At 48.8% G+C, this 24,760-nt stretch overlaps 2 protein-coding genes and 2 pseudogenes across 5 annotated transcripts in view; 2 read left to right on the plus strand and 2 right to left on the minus strand.

The window, feature by feature from the left end:
* Nucleotides 1–12,318, plus strand: part of LOC127576544 (zinc finger protein 585A-like) — a 59,331-nt gene extending 47,013 nt beyond the window's left edge. Inside the window, exons 1-2 of one of the 4 annotated variants that reach the window (XM_052027067.1) lie at nucleotides 5,454–5,639; nucleotides 6,785–12,318. In XM_052027067.1, coding sequence (XP_051883027.1) covers nucleotides 6,918–8,636 — 1,719 coding nt within the window. In that variant the 5' untranslated portion in view covers nucleotides 5,454–5,639; nucleotides 6,785–6,917 and the 3' untranslated portion in view covers nucleotides 8,637–12,318. Of the gene's footprint in view, nucleotides 1–5,453; nucleotides 5,640–6,594; nucleotides 6,676–6,784 lie in introns of those variants that run through there. The other 3 variants (XM_052027068.1, XM_052027065.1, XM_052027069.1) reach the window with 3 other exon arrangements.
* LOC127576545 (zinc finger protein 239-like) overlaps nucleotides 1–24,760 on the minus strand; it is a 257,965-nt gene that overhangs the window by 67,915 nt on the left and 165,290 nt on the right. The gene's annotated exons all lie outside the window — the stretch shown is intronic.
* LOC127576581 (zinc finger protein 239-like) overlaps nucleotides 1–24,760 on the plus strand; it is a 55,313-nt pseudogene that overhangs the window by 21,215 nt on the left and 9,338 nt on the right.
* On the minus strand, nucleotides 164–24,114 carry LOC127576625 (zinc finger protein 585A-like; annotated as a pseudogene).

The raw sequence follows: 24,760 nt of genomic DNA on the forward strand, positions 1-24,760 counted from the left end.
ATTTCTGTGCTGCATCTCTGAATATTCACAGTGTGTGAGATGGGAGGAGGCTGGTGTGCAGCAGATACACTGGAAGGCACCAGATGGGCTGAATGGCCTCTCTTTATACTATTCATTGTGTGCATTGCAGAGACAGGAAGGGTCTTAGATAAAGTGTTTCAAACAGAACTTCTTTATTTTAATCAGAGATCCAGAACATTGAACTCTAACTCAGTTAAAGGGCTGAGAAAAGAAAATCAACTGTGCCCAATGACCACGGTTCAATCTTGGGCGAGATCAGCAGTGTCGACAGAATCCGACCCCCATGAACACCTGTAACACTTGTGAATTTGCGCTAGGTTTCAGTAGCAGTGATGGTTGTATATTGAGCATACAGCATGTTTAATCTTTCTCCGCAGTGTGAATTCGCTGGTGTCCCAGCAGCTCAGATGAGCAAGGGAAGCCCTTCCCACACTCGGAACAGATGAACGGCCTCTCCCCGGTGCGAACTCGCTGGTGTCTCAGCAAATGGTGCGACCCAGTGAATCCCTTCCCACACTCGGAGCAGGTGAACGGCCTCTCCCCGGTGTGAACTCGCCGGTGTTTCAGCACATCAGATGAATGGGCGAACCCCATCCCACACGTTGAGCAGGAGAACGGCCTCTCCCCAGTGTGAACTCGCTGGTGTGACTGCAAATGGGCCAACTGTGTGAATCCCTGCCCGCACTCGGAGCAGGTGTACGGCTTCTCCCTGGTGTGAACTCGCTGGTGTTGTGTCAAGTGGGTTAACCGAGAGAATCCTTTTCCACATGTCGAGCAGATGAACGGCCTCTCCCCGGTGTGAACTCGCTGGTGCCTCAGCAAATGGGACGACCGAGTGAATCCCTTCCCGCACTCAGAGCAGGTGAACGGCCTCTCCCCAGTGTGAACTCGGTGGTGTCTCAGCAAATTTGACAGTTGAGTGAATCCCTTCCCACACTTGGAGCAGGTGTATGGCCTCTCCCCAGTGTGAACTCTCTGGTGTATCATCAGGTCAGACGACCCAGTGAATCCCTTCCCGCACTCGGAGCAGGTGTACGGCTTCTCCCCAGTGTGATCTCGCTGGTGTGTCGTCAGGCTGCATAACTGAGTGAATCCTTTCCCACACGTTGAACAGGAGAACGGCCTCTCCCCAGTGTGAACCCACTGATGCACTCTCAGATTGGATAACTGAGTGAACCCTTTCCCACATGTTGAGCAGGAGAACGGCTTCTCCCTAGTGTGAACTCACTGGTGTCTCATTAGGCAGGATAACTGAGTGAATCCCTTCCCACACGCTGAGGAGGTGAACGGCCTCTCCCCAGTGTGAATTTGCTGATGTTGTGTTTGAGATTCCCATAAACAAATCCTCTGCTTGTTGGATCCTGTAAAAGAAATTTACAAAAGTCATCAATAGGTAGAGGACAGTATTTCAGCTGAGATTTTAGTCTCTGTAGCAAGCTGTTATAATAATGACAAACACAAGCTTGAGGAACAACGTCATCTTCAATCTGCGAACATTGCAGCATCCAGACTGGCATCAAAATCTCTGGTTGTCTTTCCATCTATAATCAGAATGGGCCATTTCTGCCACTTCCCTTTGTTCTACCCGTTGCCTCCCTCACCTACTCTGCCACTGAAGTTCAATGTGTTTTCTGTCTTTCACTGTTAAAAGGGGTATGAAACCCAAAACATTCCCTCTTTCTGCAGATGGAGACACAAGAGACTGCAGATGTTGGAAATCTGAAGCAATACATAAGGGAGCTGGAGGAACTCAGTGGGTCAGGCAGCATCTATGGAGGGAAATGGACAGTCAGTGTTTTGGGTCTTGGTGGAGTTGGACTTGGTGATTGCATTGGTATTGGTTTATTATTGTCACTTGTACCGAGGTACAGTGAAAAACTTGTCCTGCATACTGTTCGTACAGGTCATCTCTCCCCCTCTCCTCCATTTGTCCTTCCCCATCACTCCATCCATTCCTCCCTCCCCATCTATCCCTCCTCCCCCCCAAATCTGTGCCTCCCCCATCTATCCTTCCTTCCCCCCAATCTCACCCTTTCCCATCCATCCCACGCCCAACCATCCCTCCCCCACACCCCGTCATTCTCACACACCCCCATCTATCCCTCCCTCCCCCTCCCCCACCCCCACCCAAACCTCTCTGCAAGGCTGTGGGCTCGCTCACTGCGACCAGAGCTCTTTCTCGGCTGTGGTGGCTCTTGGTTAAATTCGGCTGCCATGCAAAGCAACCTGAACAGCGCCTTTAAATGGCTTCATTTTCGACTGCAAATCATTCTGCCGACAATAACTGTGTGACAAAGGAAACACTGTTGTAAGTCTATGCACGGAAAGCTCCTGAGATCTATCCTCTGATTTACAAACGATGTCCCTGAGTTATCTCATCAGGAGACACAATATCAGGCTCCATGTGTCGGCTGATGACATTCAGCTCTACCTCTCCAATGTGTCCGGTGACCCAGATCTATCACAATGTTCAACCAACACCCAATGTTTCACGCGCGGAAATGTTCTGCAAGCGAACCGTGTGAAGCCTGAAGCCAGTGTCTTTGGTCCCCGCCACTCAGCTCACTGGCCCCATTCCCAGGAGATCGTTGAAAGCTGAGCCTGACCGTTCGCAGCCTTGATGATGTGTCTGGCAAAGACCTGAGTTTTTACTTACGGCTGAATTTCATCACCGTAACATTACCTGACTACCACCGGCCCAGTTTATCTGCTGCTGAAAGCATCATTTATACCCCTTGTTCATCCAGACATGTTTTCTTTAGAACATTACAGCACAGTGCAGGCCCTTCGGCCCACGATGTTGTGCCTATGTATTATCCTGCTCTAGGATCTATCTAACTCTTCCCTCCCACATAGCCTTCCATTTTTCTATCATTCCAGCCTATTTTCCCCTGTGAAATTAAAATTTTATAAATGCAAATAAAAAAATCTGCAGATTCTGGAAATCAGGAAAAAACACAGAAAATGCTGGAAACAAATCACCAATTCAGGCAGCATCTGAGGAAAGAGAAACAGAGTTAATGTCAACACCAGAGACGGCAGATGCTGGAACCTGGAGCAGCAAACAATCTGTTGGAGGAACTCAGCAGGTTGAGCAGCATCTGTGGGGAAAGAAATTGTCAACGTTTTGGGTTAATACTTCAGACCAAAGATCCTGTGCCTTCCCTGTATTGAAGTACTGTCTGCCTTCTCAATGGATAACATGTGAGAGGGTGGTGCCAGGTCATTGCCCGAATACCCCTCTGGAACTGTGGACAGACCACGTTGAAGGCGACCAGTCACACGTTACATTTAACCCATGTTGGGCAGATGTTGAGCACTTTATCTTCCTTCCACCTGTTACAGCATGGACCCTGTCATTGACCAGGGGGAGAGGTGAAGGGACGGGGGATGTCCACCCCTCACCCTCCCCACACGGGCTCCCAGCCACTGGGGTGAGGTGGGGAGAGCAGAGAGTTCCCTCCCAGCTGAGGGGATCAGCCCCTTCCGGATCAGCCCGGTCCCGCACCCCCTCCGCCTGCGGGCTGGGGGACCTCATGCCATCAGGCAACCGAGTCCTGCTCACCTTCCCTTCCCTCATTCCCCCTCCTTTGTTCTGTCCTCACCCCCTCCATGACTCTATAACTTAAGGCACTTCCCAGATTCCTCATTCGATGAGAAGGAATTCTGTTCGTGGGATTGAGAGGGGAGTTTGCTCCACGTTGGTACACAGATCTCAGGACCCTCAAGTACTGAAGTGAGTCTTCCACCCCACGCAGTGTCTACAGACCTGTGTCTGCAGGAGGGTCAGGGGACTCGGGCAGGCTCCCAGAACTCCCAATCCCAGATACAGGAGCCTGAGGGCACGTACCACCAGGCTGAAGGACAGCTACTACCCCACTGTGATAAGAGTATTGAACGGTTCCCTTAAACGATGAGATGGACTCTGACCCCACGATCTACCTTGTTGTGACCTTGCACCTTATTGCACTGCACTTTCTCTGTAGCTGTGACACTTTACTCTGTACCGTTATTGTTTTTACCTGTACTACCTCAATGCACTCTGTACGAACTCAATGTAACTGCACTGTGGAATGAATTGACCTGTACCAACGGTTTGCAAGACAAGTTTTTTGACCTCAGTCCCAACTGTAGCTGTTACCTACGATTTGGACATCCCTTCCCTTATTCCCCCTCCCTCATTCTGTCCTCACCCCCTCCCCATTCCCCCAAACCCCGCCCCTTCCCTCTCATCGCCCCTCCCCATTCCCCCTCTCCGCTATCCCCTCTGCCCCTTCCCCCTCCCCCATTTCCCCTCCCATCACATTCCCCCCTCATTACTCCCTCCACCCACATTAACCCCTTCTCCCCCCTCCAACTCCTCATTCCCGCCTCCTCCCCCTCATTCCCCCTCCCACTGCCCCTCGGTGCCCCCACCCCTGCCCCTTCCCCCTCATCTCCCCCCCCCCCCATTCCCCACTTACCGGACCCCCGGCCGACAGCAGCGTCACTGCGCCTGCGCACCACGCTCCACTGCTAAATTACTGCGCCTGCGCACATCCGCTCCTAAGCCGTGCCACTGCGGCTGCGTAAGAGATCGCCAGCCCCGTCAACCCACCGCCACCTCCGCCACCCCGGTCCCGTTCCCCCCCAACCCCCTACGGTCCCGATCCCGTTCCCATTCCCGTCCTCACCCCACTCCTGCACAAACAACTTGGTGAGTTGTCCCAGAATAATTCACCCGTCTGCTCTGTGGGTGAATGCGACCTGTGTGTGTGCCGTGTATTTGCATCATTGTGATAGCGGCACTTTGTTGTCCCAAACATAGAAAAATCAGTTCCTCTGGTGAGACACAGCTGGAGGTGGGGTTTTCTGCACAGCTGGGATGGGGAGCAGGAACCCTGGCTGATTCCCCCTCTTTCTCTTTAACCCAGGGGTCACTGGGCAGAGATGAGAAGCAGGAACCCTAGCTGATTCCACCCCCCCTCTCTCTCTCTCACCTCGAGGTCTCTAGGCAGAGATGGGGAGCAGGAACCCTGGCTGATTCCCCCTCTCTCTCCAACCCAGGGGTCACTGGGCGGTGACAGGGAGCAGGACCCCTGGCTGATTCCTGACATTTTCTGCTTTGACTGGTCTGATAGGTTGCCTGATATTGTGTCTCCTGATGAGATAACTCAGGGACATCGTTTGTAACTCAGAGGATAGATCTCTGGAGCTTTCCGTGCATAGACTGACAACAGTGTTTCCTTCATCACACAGTTATTGTCGGCAGAATGATTTGCGGTGGAGAACGAAGCTATTTAAAGGCGCTGTTCAGGTTGGTTCGCATGGCAGCCGAATTTACCCAAGAGCCACCGCGACCGAGAAAGCGCTCTGGCTGCAGTGAGCGAGCCCACAGCGCAGGCGCGCAATGGTGACGTCATTTGAGCGCAACCTTGGACCCGGAAGTTTCGTCGAGTCCGGGGTCCGGCCCACGGTTGGGGTGAGAATCCGTGCGGGCTGCAGGATCACTGCGGGCGGCCACACTGAGCAGTCCCGGCCTTTCCCTCCCCTTCCCCCTCCCGCTCCACACGGGGGACCCGGGCACTTTCCTGCTTGAAATCAAAGCAAACCCAGTGAGTGCGGGAAGCCCTCAGCAGGTGAGGGCAGCGTCTGTGGAAAGAGAAACAGGGAACTTTTCAAGTCCGAGACCCTTCCGTTAGACCTGGGAGAGAGCAAAAGGAACGCAGAGAAGCTTGGGTGCGGGAGGGGGTGGGATGGGAGAGTGATATACGGGGGCTGGGGGAGGGATAGATGGGAGAGTGGGGAAGGAATAGTTGCAGGGGAGGGAGAGATGGAGGAGGAAGGATAGATATGGGGAGAGATGGGGGAGGGGAGGGATAGATGTAGGGAGGGAGGGAGGGAGGGAGGGAGGGAAAGGTGAGGGGGAAAAAGGACCATCTCTGATTGGCTTCACTTCGGCAACATGAGCCTCGTTCTATGTTTTATCGACCTTTCTGGTGAATAGACTAACAAAGGCAGTTGGAGACAAGGCAATGTTCACGCTGTGAAATGTGGGCCAGAACTGTTGCCGAGCCCTGTGGTTCCAGCAACAGCTGCAGCATGTGTTTCACAGTTAATAAAATATCTCTTAGTGTTTGATTTCACTCTCTCTACCTGCCCTCATTCATCTCGGTCACTGACAGGTTTGTAAACTAAGGGTGAGGCCAGGGTTGCTGAGGCATTCTCAATCGGAAACGTTCTCATTGCCCTGTCTTTAAAGAGAAATTGCAGATGCCAGAATCTGAAGTAAAACCAGAAACTGCTGGACAATTCAGCAGGTCAGGCAGCATCTGTGGAAAGAGAAATAGAGTTAATGTTTTAGTTTGGAGACAGCCCTTTTACCTGATTTATGGTTTTTCAAACAATCACTTATTGAGCAGAGTTAGCATAGCCTTATGAAAGAGAAATTTACTAGTGCCCATTTAAAAGTGAGGCGAGGAATTTCTTCTCTCAGAAGCTTGAGTCTTTGCAACATCTTGCTACAGAGAACTGTGTGGCAGAGTCCTTGGGTATATTTCAGGTTGGGATATGGGGACAGAGCAGGAAATTCAGCCATGATCCTGCTGAATGGCAGAGCAGGCTTGAAACGCTGAATGTTCTGCTCCTGTTCCTGCTTCCTGTGGTTTTAATGGTGTATTTATCCCTTCCCCATCTATTTTGCAATTTAAAAGTTGTTTTCTCACTTTCTCGGTTCTGACAAAGGGTTTCCAACCTGAAACATTATTTGTTTCTCTTCCCACAGATTCCGCTGCTCAGAGTGTGGGAAGGGCTTTGCTCGGTCATCCCACTTGCAGGCACACCAGCGAGTTCACACTGGGGAGAGGCCGTTCTCCTGCTCAACGTGTGGGAAAGGATTCACTGAGTTATCCCACCTGATGATGCACCAGCGAGTTCACACTGGGGAGAGGCCATTCTTCTGCTCAACGTGTGGGAAGGGATTCAGTCAGTCATCCAGCCTGATGAAGCACCAGCGAGTTCACACTGAGGAGAGGCCATTCTCCTGCTCAACATGTGGGAAAGGATTTACTCAGTTATCCCATCTTACAAGGCACAAGCGAGTTCACACTGGGGAGAAGCCATACACCTGCTCAGAGTCTGGGAAGGGATTCACTCGGTCATCTGAGCTGCTGATACACCAGCGGGTTCACACCGGGGAGAGGCCATACACCTGCTATGAGTGCGGGAAGGAATTCACTCAGTCGTCCCATTTGCTGAAACACCAGCGAGTTCACATCGAGGAGAGGCCGTGCATCTGCTCGACGTGCGGGAAGGGATTCAGTTGGTCGTCTCAGCTGCTGATACACCAGCGAGTTCACACTGGGGAGAAGCCTTACACCTGCTCTGAGTGTGGGAAGGGATTCACTCGGTCGTCCCATTTGCTAAGGCACCAGATAGTTCACACTGGGGAGACGCCGTGCATCTGCTCAACGTGTGGGAAAGGATTCACTCAGTTATCCAGCCTGATGATGCACCAGCGAGTTCACACTGGGGAGAGGCCATTTTCCTGCTCAACATGTGGGAAAGCATTCAATCAGTTATCCAACCTGATGATGCACCAGCGAGTTCACACTGGGGAGAGGCCGTTCTTCTGCTCAACGTGTGGGAAGGGATTCAGTCGGTCATCCAGCCTGATGAAGCACCAGCGAGTTCATACTGGGGAGAGGCCATTCTCCTGCTCAACGTGTGGGAAAGGATTTACTCAGTTATCCCACCTTACAAGGCACAAGCGAGTTCACACTGGGGAGAAGCCGTACACCTGCTCACAGTGCGGGAAGGGATTCACTCGGTCATCCCATTTGCTGAGGCACCAGCAGGTTCACACCAGGGAGAGGCCATTCAACTGCTTGACGTGCAGGAAGGGATTCACTCGGTCATCTGAACTGCAGATACACCATCGGGTTCACACCGGGGAGAAGGTGTACACCTGCTCCGAGTGTGGGAAGGGATTCACTCGGTCATCTGAGCTGCTGATACACCAGAGTGTTCACACCGGGGAGAGGCCGTGCATCTGCTCGATGTGCGGGAAGGGATTCAGTCGGTCGTCTCAGCTGCTGATACACCAGCGAGTTCACACTGGGGAGAAGCCATACACCTGCTCCGAGTGCGGGAAGGGATTCACTCAATCGTCCCATTTGCTGAGGCACCAGATAGTTCACACTGGGGAGAGGCCATTCATCTGCTCAACGTGCGGGAAGGGATTCACTCAGTCATCTCAGCTGCTGATACACCAGCGTGTTCACACTCGGGAGAAGCCATACACCTGCTCTGAGTGCGGGAAGGGATTCACTCAGTCGTCCCAATTGCTGAGGCACCAGATAGTTCACACTGGGGAGAGGCCGTTCATCTGCTCAATGTGCGGGAAGGGATTCACTCAGTCGTCGCAGCTGCTGAGACACCAGCGGGTTCACACCGGGGAGAAGCCGTACACCTGCTCCGAATGTGGGAATGGTTTCACTGATTCGTCCAATTTTTTGAGACACCAGCGAGTTCACACTGGGGAGAGGCCATTCTCCTGCTCTGAGTGCGGGAAGGCATTCCGTTGGTCATCTGACCTGCTGAAACACCAGCGAATTCACACTGCGGAGAAAGATTAAACATGCTGTATGCTCAATATACAACCATCACTTCCACTGAAATCTAGCGCAAATTCACAAGTGTTGCAGGTGTTCATGGGGGTCAGAGTCTGTCGACGCTGCTGATCTCGCCCAGGATTGAACCCTGGTCATTGGGCACTGTCGATTTTCTTTTGTGATCTCTTTAACTGAGTTGGAGTTCAATGTTCTGGATCTCTGATGAAAATGAAGCAGTTCTGTTTGAAACACTTTATCTAAGGCCCTTCCTGTCTCTGCAATGCACACAATGAACAGTATAAAGAGAGGCCATTCAGCCCATCTGGTGCCTTCCAGTGTTTCTCCTCCACACTAGCCTCCTCCCATCTCACCCAGTATGAATATTCAGAGGAATATAGAGATGCAGCACAGAAATGGGCCATTTGACTCACTGAGTCTGCACTGATTATGCACAAGCCTTTTTGCAGCAGATTCCAGCATCTGCGGTCTTATCGTGTCTGCAACTGCCAAAGAGCCAGACTGCGCCTGCTCCCCACTCGGCAGCCCGGCACAGTCCTCCGCCTGTGATGAAAAACACTGTGATGTTTGTGAGACACGATTTCCCATTCACAAAGCCGTGCTGACTGTCCCTTAGCAGTCCTTGCCTTTCCACACGCTGGTAGGTCCTGTCACTCAGAATCCCCTCCAGTAATTTCCCACCACTGATGTTAGGTTCACTGGCCTGTGGTTCCCTGGCTTGTCCTTGCAGCCCTTCTGAAATAAAGGCACACCCTCCAGACTTCTGGTATCTCACCCCTGGCTAAGGAAGATGCAAATAACTCTGCCAGGGCCCATGCAATTTCTTTCCTATTCTTCCTGCAAGGTCTTGGGATGAAATTGGTCAGGCCCTGGAGATTTGTCCACCCTAATATGCTTTAAGACTGCCAGCACCTCCTCTTTTGTAATGACGATATGTCCCAAGACATCACGACTCGTATCCCTTAATTCCTTAGCTTGCAGGACCTCTGTGTAAATATAGATGAGAAATATTCATTTAAGATCTCGCCCCTCTCTTGTGGTTCCACACACAGACGACAGCATTGATGCCTAAAGGGACCTATTCTCTCCCTAGTTACCGTATATTGGGCTTCCCCTTTTCCTGTCTTCAGTTCTGAAGAAAGGTCCTGACCCCAAAACGTTGACCGCCTGCTTTTCTCCACGGATACTGCCTGGCCTGCTGAGTTCCTCCAGCATCATCGTGTTTATCATCCAGATTCCAGCATCTGCCGTCCTTTGTTTTTCCAATGTTACAGGTAGATGATCGACAGCAGAAGTGACCAGTTCGGATACAAAGAGAGGCAATGAGTTTCTAAGCATTGAATTTCCCTGCATTTTTAATTTTGTCTGAAGGGACCTTATTCGTTCCTGATAACCCACCATAAGTCTTAGATACTGAAGCATCATAAAACTGCTTCAAATTAAAAATTACATCTAGTAAGTTCTTATCAGGACTTAAAGGGAAGGTATGTACTGGAGATCGGAGAAAATCTCTAATTTGCAAATATCGAAAAAAGTGAGTTTTTGGCAAATTATATTTCGTTGACAATTGTTCAAACGTTAAGAAATTTCCTCCAACAAACAGATCCTGAAAACAAGTAATACCCTATCTTTCCCATTCTTTAAAAACTTTGTCAGTAATAGGTTTAAAGAAAAAATTAGCAAAAATGGGACGAGACAAAGAAATCTCAATAAACCATAGTATTTTCTAAATTGTAGCCAAATCCTCAAAGCATGTTTAACTACCAAATTATCAGTTAGTTTATTTATTGATAAAGGAAGTGAAGAGCAAAGCAGAGAAATAATAGAAAATTTTTGAACAGAATTAGCTTCCAAAGAAACCCACAGTTGACAGGCCTCATGATTAATGTGATGTAACCAAAAAGTACGATTTCCTATATCGACTGCCCAGTAATAAAACCTAAAGTTGGGTAAGGCAAAGCCTCCATTATTTTTAGCTTTCTGAAAATGAACTTTATTTAATCTAGGAGGTTTATTTTCCCATATGTAAGGAGATAATTGAGTCAAGAGAATCAAAAAAAGACTTAGGAATAAAAACAGGTAAAGCCTGAAATAGATACATAAATTTAGGTAAAATATTCAGAATTAATGCGGCCAATCAACGATCTAGAGAGGGGTGACCAATTTGGTAAGACCCTTTTCACATAATTCAGTAAAGCAAGAAAGTTCTCTTTAAATAAAAAAGTGTTTATAATTTTTAGTAATAGTTACACCCAAAGAGGTAAAATGATTTCTTACAGTTTTAAAAGGAAGGTTAATGTCGAATGGCATCAGATTGTTCGAAGGGAAAAGTTCGCTCCTGTGTAAATTCATTTTATATCCTGAAAACTGGCTAAAACGGGAAAGTAAAGAAAGCAGAGAAGGTAACGAAGTCTCAACATGAGAAATGAAGAGCAGTAAATCATCAGCATAGAGCGAAACTTTGTGTGTGGTACCTCTCCTAAAGATACCGGCAATATCTGTAGATTCTCGAAAAGCGATAGCTAAAGGTTCTGGGACCAGGTCAAATAGCAAAGGGCTCAAAGGGCATCCCTGTCTGGTTCCACGTTGAAGCTTGAAAGGTTCAGAAAGTTGAAAGTTAGTAAGAACAGAAGGAGATAAATGAAGTAATTTAATCCATTGAATGAAATCGGGCCCGAAGTTAAATTTCTCTAAGGTTTTAAATAAATAACTCCATTCGACCCGATCAAAGGCCTTCTCGGCATCTAGAGGGAGAATAAATAATATTCAATAAATGACGAATATTAAAATGGGAATAACGGTTTTTGATAAGCCCCGTCTGATCATCAGATATAATTGATGGTAAAATATTTTCTAATCTATGAGCCAAAACCTTAGATAAAATTTTAACATCAACATTCAGTAAAGAAATTGGTCTGTACAAAGAACATTGCATTGGGTTTTTATTCTTCATAAGAATAAGTGAAGTGGAGGCTTCATAAAAGGATTGTGGTAACCTTCCCAATTTGAAAGAATCCGAAAAAACAAAACTTAAATAAGGTATAAGCAATGAGGAGAAAGCCTTATAGAATTCTCCCAGAAATCCATCAGGACCCGGAGTCTTTCCAGAGTGCATGAACTGTATAACCTCGGCGATTTCCTCATGAGTAATAAATTTATCCAATTGTTTTCAATTAGCAGCAGAGAGTGTAGAAATATGAATTGTTCGAAAAAGTTGTTCATTACAGTATCATCTTTAGGAGAATCAGAAGTATAAAGTTACTGATGTTTGGCGTTTTTTACATCCAGAAGACGGAATACTCATTTTTCTCTCATGTTCATCACACATATTCCAGGATTGATTTTTTTTTTATTGACAGTCAAATGATTTCATCAATCAGATCCTGTGAATAGAAAGAGATTGCTCTTTCAGACCATGCTCCTGTGTTTTTATCTTTAAATCTCCCCGGACTCCCTCGAATAAACAGATCATGGCGTTTTAATCTAACTTCGCTATCTGATAAAGACTTCTTAAAATTTTTGGAGAAACAAATCACTTTCATTTTTAAAGAGAATACTCTATTGTTTTTTTAACTGTACTACCTCAATGCACTCTGTACCAACTCAATGTAACTGCACTGTGTAATGAATTGACCTGTACCAACGGTATGCAAAACACGTTTTTCACAGTACCTCGGTACAAGTGACAATAATAAACCAATACCAACCAATACCAATGATGTAGAAAAGATTTGGATGAGGGAATTAAATGCAAAGTGCAATCAAAGTTTGTGGATGACACAAAGGTGGGTGGAAATGGAGAATCTCAAGAAGAATGCAGAGGAGAGTGAGAGAGAGAGAGAGGTGGGGGAGAGAGTGTTGTGTGGGGGGGGGGGTAAGAGATGGCTTTATTTGAAGCAGAGACAAAAGATGAACAGTGTTAATAAGTGTCGGGAATGTACAGAGGCATGCCCAGAGACAGGCTGGGAGAAATATGGCTACGTTGATTGTAAAAGGGTAAAGATAGGGGCAAACTCTTTGGAACATCTAGAGTTTGGCAATTACAAGGGAGCAGACATATGACCCCTAACATTCCTTTCACAGTGCACTCATCCCTTGGTGCCTCAGCAAGCATAAAAGTTACATCCAAGCAGGCAGCTCAGATAACAGCATCGACTCGTGTGGGCTGCGTACTACAACACCAACCTCCAATAAGGGGGCATTACAACAACTGCAAACACTTCACAGGACATCGGAAGAGTAATCTGCCAAAAACTAGGAATGAAGGGACAAAATGATTATCCACATTGGCACAATCCTACAACTTCTCACATTAATGGGATGATCCAACATCTGGCACTGAACCAGTATCCCAACAATCCCTGCCATTGGAAGGGCATTGAAATAATCATTGCTAAGTTGTTTATTATTGCCACTCGTACTGCGGTGCAGTGAAAAACTTTGATTTGCATGCCATCCATGCAGATCATTTCATTTGTAACGAGAATATTTTAAAATTCATTCCTTGTTCTTTCCTGATTCAACACAGAGGTATTTGCAAATAAAGGAGGCATGTTACACATGTTAAGGGTTATAAAAACTGACTTTATTAGAATTATATAAAGTCCACTCATTAACCACTTCACCGAAATACAGAGGGAAAGAATCAATCAATCAGTCAATGAATTGATCTACTGCAGATGCAAGAGGGAAATCAGTTCCCCAACAGCCTCTTCTACGTCTCTGTGTCTCTCTCTCTTTCTCTCTCTCTCTCTCTATCTTTCTCTCTTGCTCTCTTTCTATCTCTCTCCCTCTCTCCCTCTCTCTGTCTCTCTCACAGCACCCGGTCGCAATTCCAGCCTAAACTGAGATCCTGATTTGCACAGAGAAGTAGCCCCATTTGTATACCCTCCCTTCCCCCACTACTTTTCCGTGGTACCAAGTGGTACCTTCATATCTCTTGGGACCTTTGGCTGAGGCACATAACTTAAAGACATAAGGTTTTGGGGAAAAACATGTTTTTCACTGTTTAGAAAACATGTTCCTCTCAAGGCTGATCAGCACCCCGCGACATTCTCAAAACATTCCCCACATTCCCAGCTCACACTATTTTGTCTCACACACTTTAGAAAAAACTAAGGTGGAATCAAATCTGACTTCTGGAAAATTTAACTCTCTCCTTACAAGTTCTTACTTGTGAATAGATGACTGAGGGTTTGAGTTCTTATCCAAACAAAATATACCAACTGGATAAGATTATTGGTATTGGTATTTGTTTCTTATTGTCACTTGTACCGAGGTGCAGTGAAAAACTTGTCTTGCATACGGTTCGTACAGGTCAATTCATTACGCAGTGCATTGATGTAGGACAAGGGTAAAACAGTACAGAATGCAGAGTAAAGTGTCACAGCTACAGGGAAGTACATTGCAGGTAGACAATAAGGTGCAAGGTCATAATAAGGTCGATAGTGAGGTCAGAGTCCATCTCATTGTATAAGGGAACCATTCAATAGTCATCACAGTGGGGTAGAAGCTGTCCTTGAGCCTGGTGGTACGTGCCCTCAGGCTCCTGTATCTTCTGCCTGATGGGAGAGGGGAGAAGAGAGAATGACTCAGGTGAGTGGGGTCTCTGATTATGCTGGCTGCTTCACCAAGGCAGCGAGAGGTAAAGACAGAGTCCAAGGAGGGGAGGCTGGTGTCTGTGATGCACTGGGCTGTGTCAGCAACTCTGCAGTTTCTTGCGATCCCGGGCAGAGCAGTTGCCGTACCAAGCCGTGAAGAAATCAGAACAAAATATCCCACCAATGCTGAGTCTGATGGGGTCCGGCTGCTGGATAATATTAAACGTGCATGGGGTAAGATCCAGAGAATTCCCGAGGGGAAGGGGAAAACTGGATGGACACCAGCAGTCCAATCACAATGAAGAATGAAGGAACGTGTTCAGTTACAAGACCAGCACGATGTGGACTGTGAAAAACATAAAAGATCAGATGATGAGCAAGTGAAAAGGAAAAGGAGAACTGTGACAGGTTACACAGTCCGTGGGACAGAGACACGAAAACATCAACAGAGCAAATCTGTGCGTTAACTGAACAAGTGAGAGAACAGAAGCAGAAGTGAGATCGAATGGAAGTGAACTATCGGAAGCTCAGTGGGATGAGGGAGAACGGGACAGAGGGGAGTGGTCACCGCTTCCTCTAATCTGCGTCTGGCCTCCCCTCGGCAGTAGAGGAGGCCGAGGACAGACATGTGGGTGGGGGAATGGGAAGTAGAATTAAAATGGCAGGTCACCGGGAGATCCCGGCTGGTAGGCGGATGGAGTGAAGGTTCTCGACAAAACGATACCCCGATCTGTGTCGGGTCTCACCGGTGTAGAGGAGGCTGCACCGGATGCAATAAATGACACCGGTGGATTCACAGGTGAAGGACGGCCTCACCTGGAAGGACTGTCTGGGGCCCTGAATGGTGGTGAGGGAGGAGGTGCAGGGGCAGGTGTAGCACTTGGTGCGGTTACAGGGATAAGTGCCGGGAGGGGGATGGGTGAGGAGAGACCAGCTGACAAGGGAGTCACGGATGAGCGATCCTTGTGGAGAGAGGGGCGGAGATGAGAGGGGAGGAGAGGGGAGGGGAAGGGCAGCAAAGGGGAAGGGCAAGAGGAGAGGAAGGGGGGAAGGGGAGGTAGTAAGGAGGGGTGAAGGGGAGTGAGGGGGGACGGTGAGAGGGGGTGGGGAGGAGGGGGAGGAGGGAGGTGGGATTGGAGTGTGATAAGGTGGTTAATTAAAATTGTGAAGTGCAGTTTAGAGCTGAATCAGAATCACGATTATTATCACTGACGTGTGTCGTGAAATCTTTACCCCTTGTGTCTGCGTGGGTTTCCTCCGGGTGCTCCGGTTTAATAGAACATAGAACAGTACAGCACAAAACAGGCCCTTCAGCCCATAATGCTGTGCCAACCTTTAAACTTCACCTAAGACTGTCTGACCCCTTCCTCCCACATATCCCTCTATTTTAAATTCCTCCATATGTTAATCTAGTAATCTCCTGAATGTGACCAATGTACCTGCCTCCACCACAGCCCCAGGCAGTGCATTCCATGCCCCAACCACTCTCTGGGTAAAAAACCTTCCTCTGATATCTCCCTTGAACTTCCCACCCATTACTTTAAAGCCATTGCCTCTTGTATTGAGCATTGGTGCCCCGTGAAAGAGGCGCTGGCTGTCCACTCTATCTATTCTCTTAATATTTTGTACACCCCTATCATGTCTCCTGTCATCATCCTCCTCTCCAAAGAGTAAAGCCCTCGCTCCCTTAATCTCTCCTCATAATGCATACTCTCTAAACCAGGCAGCATCCTGGCAAATCTCCTCTGCACCCTTTCCAACGCTTCCACATCGTTCCAAAAATGAGGCGACCAGAACTGTTCACAGTACTCTAAGTGTGGTTGAACCAGAGTTTTATAGAGCTGCATCATTACCTTGCAGCTCTTAAACTCAATTTATGAAGGCTAACACCCCATATGCTTTCTGAACTACCTTATCCACCTGTGAGGCAACTTTCAGGGATCTGTGGATATGAACCCCCAGATCCCTCTGCTCTACCACACTACCAAGAATCCTGCCATTAACTTTGTACTCTGCCCTGGAGTTTGTCCTTCCAAAGTGTACCACCTCACACTTCTCTGGATTGAACTCCATCTGCCACTTCTCAGCCCAGCTCCGTATCCTATCAATGTCCCTCTGCAATCTTTGACAATCCTCTACACTATCCACACCACCACCAACCTTTGTGTCGTCTGCAAACTTGCCAACCCACCCTTCTACCATATTATACAGGTCATTAATAAAAATCATGAAAAGTTGAGGTCCCAGAACCAATCCTTGTGGGACACCACTAGTCACAGCCCTCCAATCTGAACGAACTCCCTCCACCACAACCCTCTGTTTCTACAGGAAAACCAATTCCGAATCCACATGGCCAAGCTTGCCTGGATCCCATGCCCCCTGACCTTCTGAAGAAGCCTACCATGTGGAACCTTGTCAAATGCCTTACTAAAATCCATGTAGGCCACATCGACTGAACTACCCTCATCAATCTCTCCGGTCACCTCCTCAAAGAACACTATCAGGCTTGTGAGACAATCTTCCCTTCACAAAGCCATGCTGGCTGTCCCTGATCACACCATGATTCTCTAAATGCCCATACATCCTATCTCGAAGAATCCTTTCCAACAGTTTGGCCACCACAGACGTAAGGCTCAATGGTCGATTAATTCCCTGGACTATCCCTACTACCCTTTTTGAATAAGGGGACAACATTTGCCACCCTCCAATCCTCCAGTACGATTCCCGTGGAAAATGAGGACTCAAAGATCATAGCCAAAGGCTCAGCAATCTCCTCCCTCACCTCGCGGAGCAGCCTGGGGAATATTCCGTCAGGCCCCGGGGACTTATCTGACCTAATATTTTCTAACAGCTCCAACACATCCTCTCTCTTGATATCCACGTGCTCTAGAACATTAACCTCACCAACACTGTCCTCAGCGTCATCAAGGCCCCTCCCCTCCATTAATACTGAAGAGAAGTATTCATTGAGGACCTCACCCACTGCCACAGCTTCCAGGCACATCTTCCCACCTTTATCCCTAATCGGTCCTACCTTTACTCCCGTCATCCTTCTGCTCTTCACATGTGAAAAATGCCTTGGGGTTTTCCTTAACCCAACTTGCCAAGGCCTTTTCATGTCCCCTTCTTGCTCTCCTCAGCCCCTTCTTAAGTTCCTTCCTTGCTACCCTAAATTCCTCAAGAGAACTATCTGATCCTTGCTGCCTAAACCTCATGTATGCTGCCTTCTTCCTCCTAACTAGATGTTCCACCTCTCTTGTCACCCATGGTTCTTTCATCCTGCCATTCTTTCTCTGCCTCACGGGGACAAATTTATCCTTAACATCCTGCAAGAGATCCCTGAACAACAACCACATCTCCATAGTACATGTCCCTTCAAAATTGTCAACCCAATTCACACTCGCAAGTTCAAACCTTATAGTGTCATAATTTGCCCTTCCCCAATTAAATATTTTCCCGTCCTCTTTGCTCGAATCCTTGTCCATGACAATGCTAAAGGTTAGGGAGCAGTGGTCACTGTCCCCAAAATGCTCACCCACTGAGAGATCTGTCACCTGACCCGGTTCATTACCTACTACTAGATCTAATATGGCATTCCCTCTTGATGGCCTGTCACCATACTGTGACAGGAATCTGTCCTGGACACACTTAACAAACTCTGCCCCGTCTAAACCTGTGTCTGCGTGGGTTTGTTCCGGGTGCTCCGAATTCCTCCCACATTCCAGAGACGGACAGGTTGGGAAGTTGTGGGCGTTCTATGTTGGCACCAGTGGCATGGAGCTGCCCCCAGAATACTCTACGCAACAGATGCATTTTACTGTGTGTTTCAATGTACATGTGACTAATAAAGATATCTTAAATTTAAAAAAAACTAGAGTTAAACACCATTACTTTCTCCCCGAGGCTTGATGGATGGGGAATGTCACAGAAAGATACAGCACAGAAACAGGCCGACACAGTCCACAACTCCACACTGATCCCACATTCATCCTTTTTTTAAAATTCTCCCGACATTCTTGTCAACTCTCCCCAACTTCTCCCACTCACCAAGGGCAATTTACAGCGGGCAATTTACAGCAGCCAATTGACCTACCAACCAGCATGTCTTTGGGACGTGGGAGGAAACTGGAGCTCCTGGAAGAAATTCCTAGTCACAGGGAGAACACCCACACAGCCAGTACCCAAGATCTGGATTGTACCTGGGCTCCTGTCAATGCAAGGTAGCAGCTCTATTAGCTGTGCTGCTCTAATATCTGGGACAAGACCCCTGCTGAGCTGTTGTCTTTGCCATCAAACTGCTGAAAGTCCTGCAGGAAATTCCGGGGGAAGCACTTCACCCACACAGTTTAACAATGTGGAACGTGTCACCACACGGAGGGATGGAGGTGAACGACAGGAATGCATTGAATGGGAAGCCGAATGAGCACAGAGCTCGTAGAGCTGCTGCCTCACGTTGACAATGTTCAATCCCGACCTCGGATGTTGACTGTGTGGAGTTTGCACCTTCTCCCTGTGACTGTGTGGGTTTCCTCCCACGTCCCAAGAGGTGTGGGCTGAAAGGTTATTAAAGTACTGTAAATTGTCCCTAATGTGTGGGTGATTAGTAGAATCTGCTGGTGGTGGGGGTGAAGCAGGCTTTGGTCAATGCAAATGTGGGCAGAATTTTTAAAATGTATTAATGTCAGATCAGAGTAAATGACTGGTTAATAATCAGTGCAGACTCAGTGATTCAAAGGGCCCATTTCTGTGCTGCATCTCTCTATTCCTCAATATTCATACTGGGTGAGATGGGAGGAGGCTGGTGTGGAGCAGAAACACTGGAAGACACCAGATGGGCTGAATGGCCTCTCTTTCTACTGTTCATTGTGTGCATTGCAGAGACAGGAAGGGCCTCAGATAAAGTATTTCAAACAGAACTGCTTTATTTTAATCAGAGATCCAGAACATTGAACTCTAACTCAGTTACAGAGATTACAAAAGAAAATCAACTGTGCCCAATGACCAGGGTTCAATCCTGGGCGAGATCAGCAGCGTCGACAAAATCCGACCCCTGTGAACATCTGCAACACGTGTGAATTTGCGCTAGATTTCAGTAGCAGTGATGGTTGTATATTGAGCTGGCAGCATATTTAATCTTTCTCAACAGCATGAATTCGCTGGTGTTGCAGCAGGTCAGATGAGCAAGGGAATCCCTTCCCACACTCAGAGCAGGTGAACGGCCTCTCCCCAGTGTGAACTCACTGGTGCCTCACCAGAATGGATAATGTAGTGAATCCCTTCCCAAATGTAGGGCAGGCAAAGGGCCTCTCCCCATTGTGAACTCTCTGGTGTTTCATCAAATGGGACGACTGAGTGAATCCCTTCCCGCACTAGGAGCAGGTGTATGGCTTCTCCCCAGTGTGAACTTGCTGGTGTGTCTTCAGGCTGGATAACAGAGTGTATCCTTTCCCACATGTTGAGCAGGAGAATGGCCTCTCCCCAGTGTGAACTCGCTGGTGCCTCATCAAGCTGGGTAACACAGTGAATCCTATCCCACACGTTGAACAGGAGAACGGCCTCTCCCCAGTGTGAACTCGCTGGTGCTTCACCAGATTGGATGACTGAGTGAATCCCTTCCCACACTCGGAACAGGTGTACGGCTTCTCCCCAGTTTGAACTCACTGGTGTGTCTTCAGGCTGGATAAGACAGTGAAGACTTTCCCACACGTTGAGCAGGAGAACGGCCTCTTTCCAGTGTAATCTCGCTGGTGTGTCTTCAGGCAGGATAACGAAGTGAAGTCTTTCCCACACGTTGAGCAGGAGAAGGGCCTCTCCCCAGTGTGAACTCTCTGGTGTGACAGCAAATGGGACGACTGAGTGAATCCCTTCCCGCACTCGGAGCAGGTGTACAGCGTCTCCCCAGTGTGAACTCGCTGGTGTGTCTTCAGGTTGGATAACATAGTGAAGCCTTTCCCACACATTGAGCAGGAGAACAGCCTCTCCCTGGTGTGAACTCGCTGGTGCTTCACCAGATTGGATGGCGCAGTGTATCCCTTCCCACATGTAGGGCAGGCAACCAGCCGCTCCCTAATGTGAACTTGCTGGTGTGTCATCAACTTGGATGACTGACAGAATCCCTTCCCACATGTTGAGCAGGAGAATGGCCTCTCCCCAGTGTGAATTCGCTGATGTTGTGTTTGAGATTCCCATAACCAAATCCTCTGCTAGTTGTATCCTGTAAGAGAAATTTTTTAAAGTCATCAATAGGTACAGGGCAGTATTTCAGCTGATATTCTAGTGTCTGTAGCGAGCTGTTATAATAATGACAAACACAAGCTTGAGGAACAACATCATCTTCCATCTAGGAACATTGCAGCATCCAGACTGGCATCAAAATCTCTGGTTGTCTTTCCATCTATAATCAGAATGGGCCATTTCTGCCACTTCCCTTTGGTCTACCCGTTGCCTCCCTCACCTACTCTGCCACTAAAATTCAATGTGTTTTCTGTCTTTCACTGTTAAAAGGGGTATCAAAGCCAAAACATTCCCTCTTTCTGCAGATGGAGACACAAAAGACTGCAGATGATGGAAATCTGAAGCAATAAATAAGGGAGCTGGAGGAACTCAAAGTGGGTCAGGCAGCATCCATGGAGGGAAATGGACAGTCAATGTTTTGGTTCTGGATGGTGATGGACTTGGTGATTGACTTGGTGATTGTATTGGTGTTGGTTTATTATCCCCACAATCCCCAGGGCTCCAGAAACGGTCCCAGCAAAAGTCATTCACCAGCTGGGGCCTGGAGTTCAGCTTGGGCCAGGCCATCAGAGAAAGCAGCAAAATGAGAAAATCTGCAGGTGCCAGAAATCTGAAATAAAAATAGAAAATGCTGGACATGGGTGAAACAGCATCTGTGGAAAGAGAAACAAATAATGTTTCGGGTTGGAAACCCTTTGTCAGAACCGAGAAAGTGAGAAAACAAGTTTTAAATTGCAGAAAAGATGGGGAAGGGATAAATACACCATTAAACCCACAGGAAGTGGGAACAGGAGTAGAACATTCAGCATCTCAAGCCTGCTCTGCCATTCAGCAGGATCATGTGACTTTCCTGCCCTGTCCCCAGAACCCTTGATTCGGGAATGATGAGCAATCTATCCAAACCTGAAATATACCCAAGGGCTCTGCCACACAGTTCTCTGTAGCAAGATGTTGCAAAGCCTCAAGGTTCTGAGAGAAGAAATTCCTCTTGTCTCACTTTTAAATGGGTACTGGTAAATTTCTCTTTCATAAGGCTATGCTAACTCTGCTCAATAATTTACGATTCTTCAAACAATCAATCAGATAAAAGGGCAGTCTCCAAACTAAAACATTAATTCTATTTCTCTTTCCACAGATGCTGCCTGACCTGCTGAATTGTCCAACAGTTTCTGGAATTACTTCCGATTCTGGCATCTTAAATTTCTCTTCAAAAACAGGGCAGAGAGAACATTTCCATTTGAGAATGCCTCAGCAACCATGGCCTCACCCTTATTTTACAAACCTGTCAGTGATCGAGATGAATGAGGGCAGGTAGAGAGAGAGAAATCAAACACAAAGAGATATTTTATTAACTGTGAAACACGTGCTGCAGCTCTTGCTGGAACCACAGGCCTCAGCAACAGTTCTGGCCCACATTTCACAGTGCAAGGAGACACATCAGGTGCCCGTTCTGTACCCGTGTCTGCGTCCATCGTGTCTGCGCCCTCGATCTGTGGGCAATCCCTCTGGGATCTGGCTCAGAACGAGCCAAGCACAAATTCCTACTCCCCGTCACCGCCCAGTGACCTCTGGGAGAGAGAGGGGAAATCACTCAGGGTTCCTGCTTCCCATCTCTACCCAGTGACTCCGGGGTGAGAGAGTGAGGGGGGGGGGGAGTCAGCCAGGGTTCCTGCTCCCCATCCCAGCTGTGCAGAAAACCCCACCTCCAGCTGTGCCTCACCAGAGGAACTAATTTGCCTGTGTTTGGGACAACAAAGAGCCACTATCACAATGATGCAAATACACGGCACACACACAGGTCGCATTCACCCACAGAGCAGACGGGTGAATTATTCTGGGACAGCTCACCAAGTTGTTTGTGCGGGAATGCATTGAAAACCAACCTGCTCACTCCGACACCCGCTGAATGGACAGTGTTCAGGAGCAAGAGCTCCTGCTGGTTCCCCCTCTCTGACCCCAGGGGTAACTGGGCAGTGACAGGGAGTAGGAACCCTGTCTGATTCCTCCTCTGTCTCTAACTCAGTGCTCCTTGAGGCAGGAACCCTCTCACCCACGGGTCACTGTGAGTGATTGGGAGCAGGAATTTGTGCTTGGCTCGTTCTGAGCCAGATCCCAGAGGGATTGCCCACAGATCGAGGGCCCAGACACGATGGACGCAGACACGGGTACAGAACAGGCACCTGATGTGTCTCCTTGCACTCAATGTGACGTTTTCAACTCCGCTGTTGATACCAGATTCTGCGGAAGCTCTTGGTGAGACCGGACTGGGATCATGTGTGTCGCTCCGGTTGCCATTCTGCAGGAAGGATGTCATGTGCAGGGACAGGGTTCACAGGGATGTCGCCGGGACCGGAGGGCTTAAGTTATAAGGAGAGCCTGGACAGGCTGGGACTGTTTTCCCCGGAGCGAAGGAGGCCGAGGAGGGACCTTATAGAGGTTTATAAAACCACAAGGGGTGTAGATAAGGTGGACGGTCACTGTCTGTCTCCATCCACCCCCCCTCCCAGGGTAGGGGAGTCTAAAACTAGAGGGCACCTCCCCCCACCGTCTCCCCCAACACCCAGCCTCTCCCCCCAGCGTTTCCTCCCACCCACAGCCTCTACCCCCACCCCCAGCCTCTCCTCCCGCTGTCTATTCCGCCCCCGGATTACAGCGGGTGGAGTTCCCTGTGTTTGCACGGAGCGTGTTGTGCCAAGGACGGGGCCTTCCCCACGCACGGCTCCCGCCGGCAGGTAGGACCGCAGCGCCGGGGCGGGGGGTTTATCCACACTCAGGCTGTGGTGTTTGGCCCCAAGGTGGGGCTTTGGACCCAGTGCAGACCTGCAGAAACTTCAGGGACGTCATGTTGGGGCAGTCCCGGCTCTCTCACTCCTCCTTCTCCCCTCCCCCTCCCCACTCCGGCGTGTCTCTCTCCTCAGCCCTCCTCATTCCCTCTCTCCTCCCTCCACCTCCGATCCAGATCTGGGTCCCGGGACTTGAGCAAAATCTGACGCGGGCCCGACACGATGTCCCCCTCTGCCAGGACCGCTGCTGCTTGCCCCGCTGTGCTCAGCTGCTTGTCCCTCCTACTCTGGGATTGTCCTGTTTTAATGCAGACGGGAGGTGCGGTTCTGCGGCGGGAGGAGCTGGTTCCGGCTTCCGAACGGAGGAGCCTTCAGTCGAGCTGGGTGAATGGAGTTTTCAGTTGTGCGGGGAGAGGAGGCTGGAGCGGGGGCAAAGGCGATGTCTCTGCCGGGGGAAGGGCCACAGCGTCGACGCCTGGTCGGGTGTTCGATCCGCCAGCCGGGAGAGCATTGGGAGAGAGAGGGGGAGACAGAGAGGGGGAGACAGAGACAAAACAAAGGAGATCTAGCAGCGCCAAAACGCTGGCACCGCCTTGGATTATTTTGCAAAGATATTTAAACCTGGTGTCCACTGGTCCCGGAGCCATCTCCTCGTTACTCTGCACACAAAACCACCTTGTTTAAAGTCTCCACTCCTCAGAAGCACTTCTTCCGTCAATATGTGAAGCTAAACCCGCCCCCCCGATCTCCGGAATCACTCGTATGTGTCCCCGAAAATAAATTCCCAACTCTGCGTCCGGTTGTGAGGTCCGAGCTGAGTGAATCTTGATAAAAGGAGCCACTGACAAACAGTGAATGTCTCTCGGCACTGCGGTGGGGCATTCGGCTTGGTATTGGTATTGGTTTATTATTATCACTTGTACCGAGGTACAGTGAAAAACTTGTCTTGCATACGGTTCGTACAGGTCAATTCATTCCACATTGCAGTTACATTGAGTTAGTACAGAGTCCATTGATGTAGTACAGGTAAAAACAATAACAGTAAAGTGTCACAGCGACAGAGAAAGTGCAGTGCAATAAGGTGCAAGGTCACAACAAGGTAGATCGTAAGGTCAGAGTCCATCTCATCGTGTAAGGGAACAGTTCAATAGTCTTACCACAGTGGGGTTGTAGCTGTCCTTGAGCTTGGTGGTATGTGCCCTCAGGCTCCTGTATATTCTACCCTGTGGGAGAGGAGAGAAGAGAGAATGACCCGGGTGGGTGGGGTCTTTGATTATGCTGGCTGCTTCACCAAGGCAGTGAGAGGTAAACACAGAGTCCAAGGAAGCGAGGCTGGTGTCCGTGATGCTTTGGGCTGTGTCCACAACTCTCTGCAGTTTCTTGCAGTTCTGGGCAGAGCAGTTGCCGTACCAAGCCCTGATACATCCGGATAGGATGCTTTCTATGGTGCATCGATAAAAGTTGGTGAGTGTCAAATGGGTCATGCCAAATTTCTTTAGCCTCCTGAGGAAGT

Source organism: Pristis pectinata, chromosome 12 (assembly GCF_009764475.1).
Source record: "Pristis pectinata isolate sPriPec2 chromosome 12, sPriPec2.1.pri, whole genome shotgun sequence".
Lineage (NCBI taxonomy): Eukaryota > Metazoa > Chordata > Chondrichthyes > Rhinopristiformes > Pristidae > Pristis > Pristis pectinata.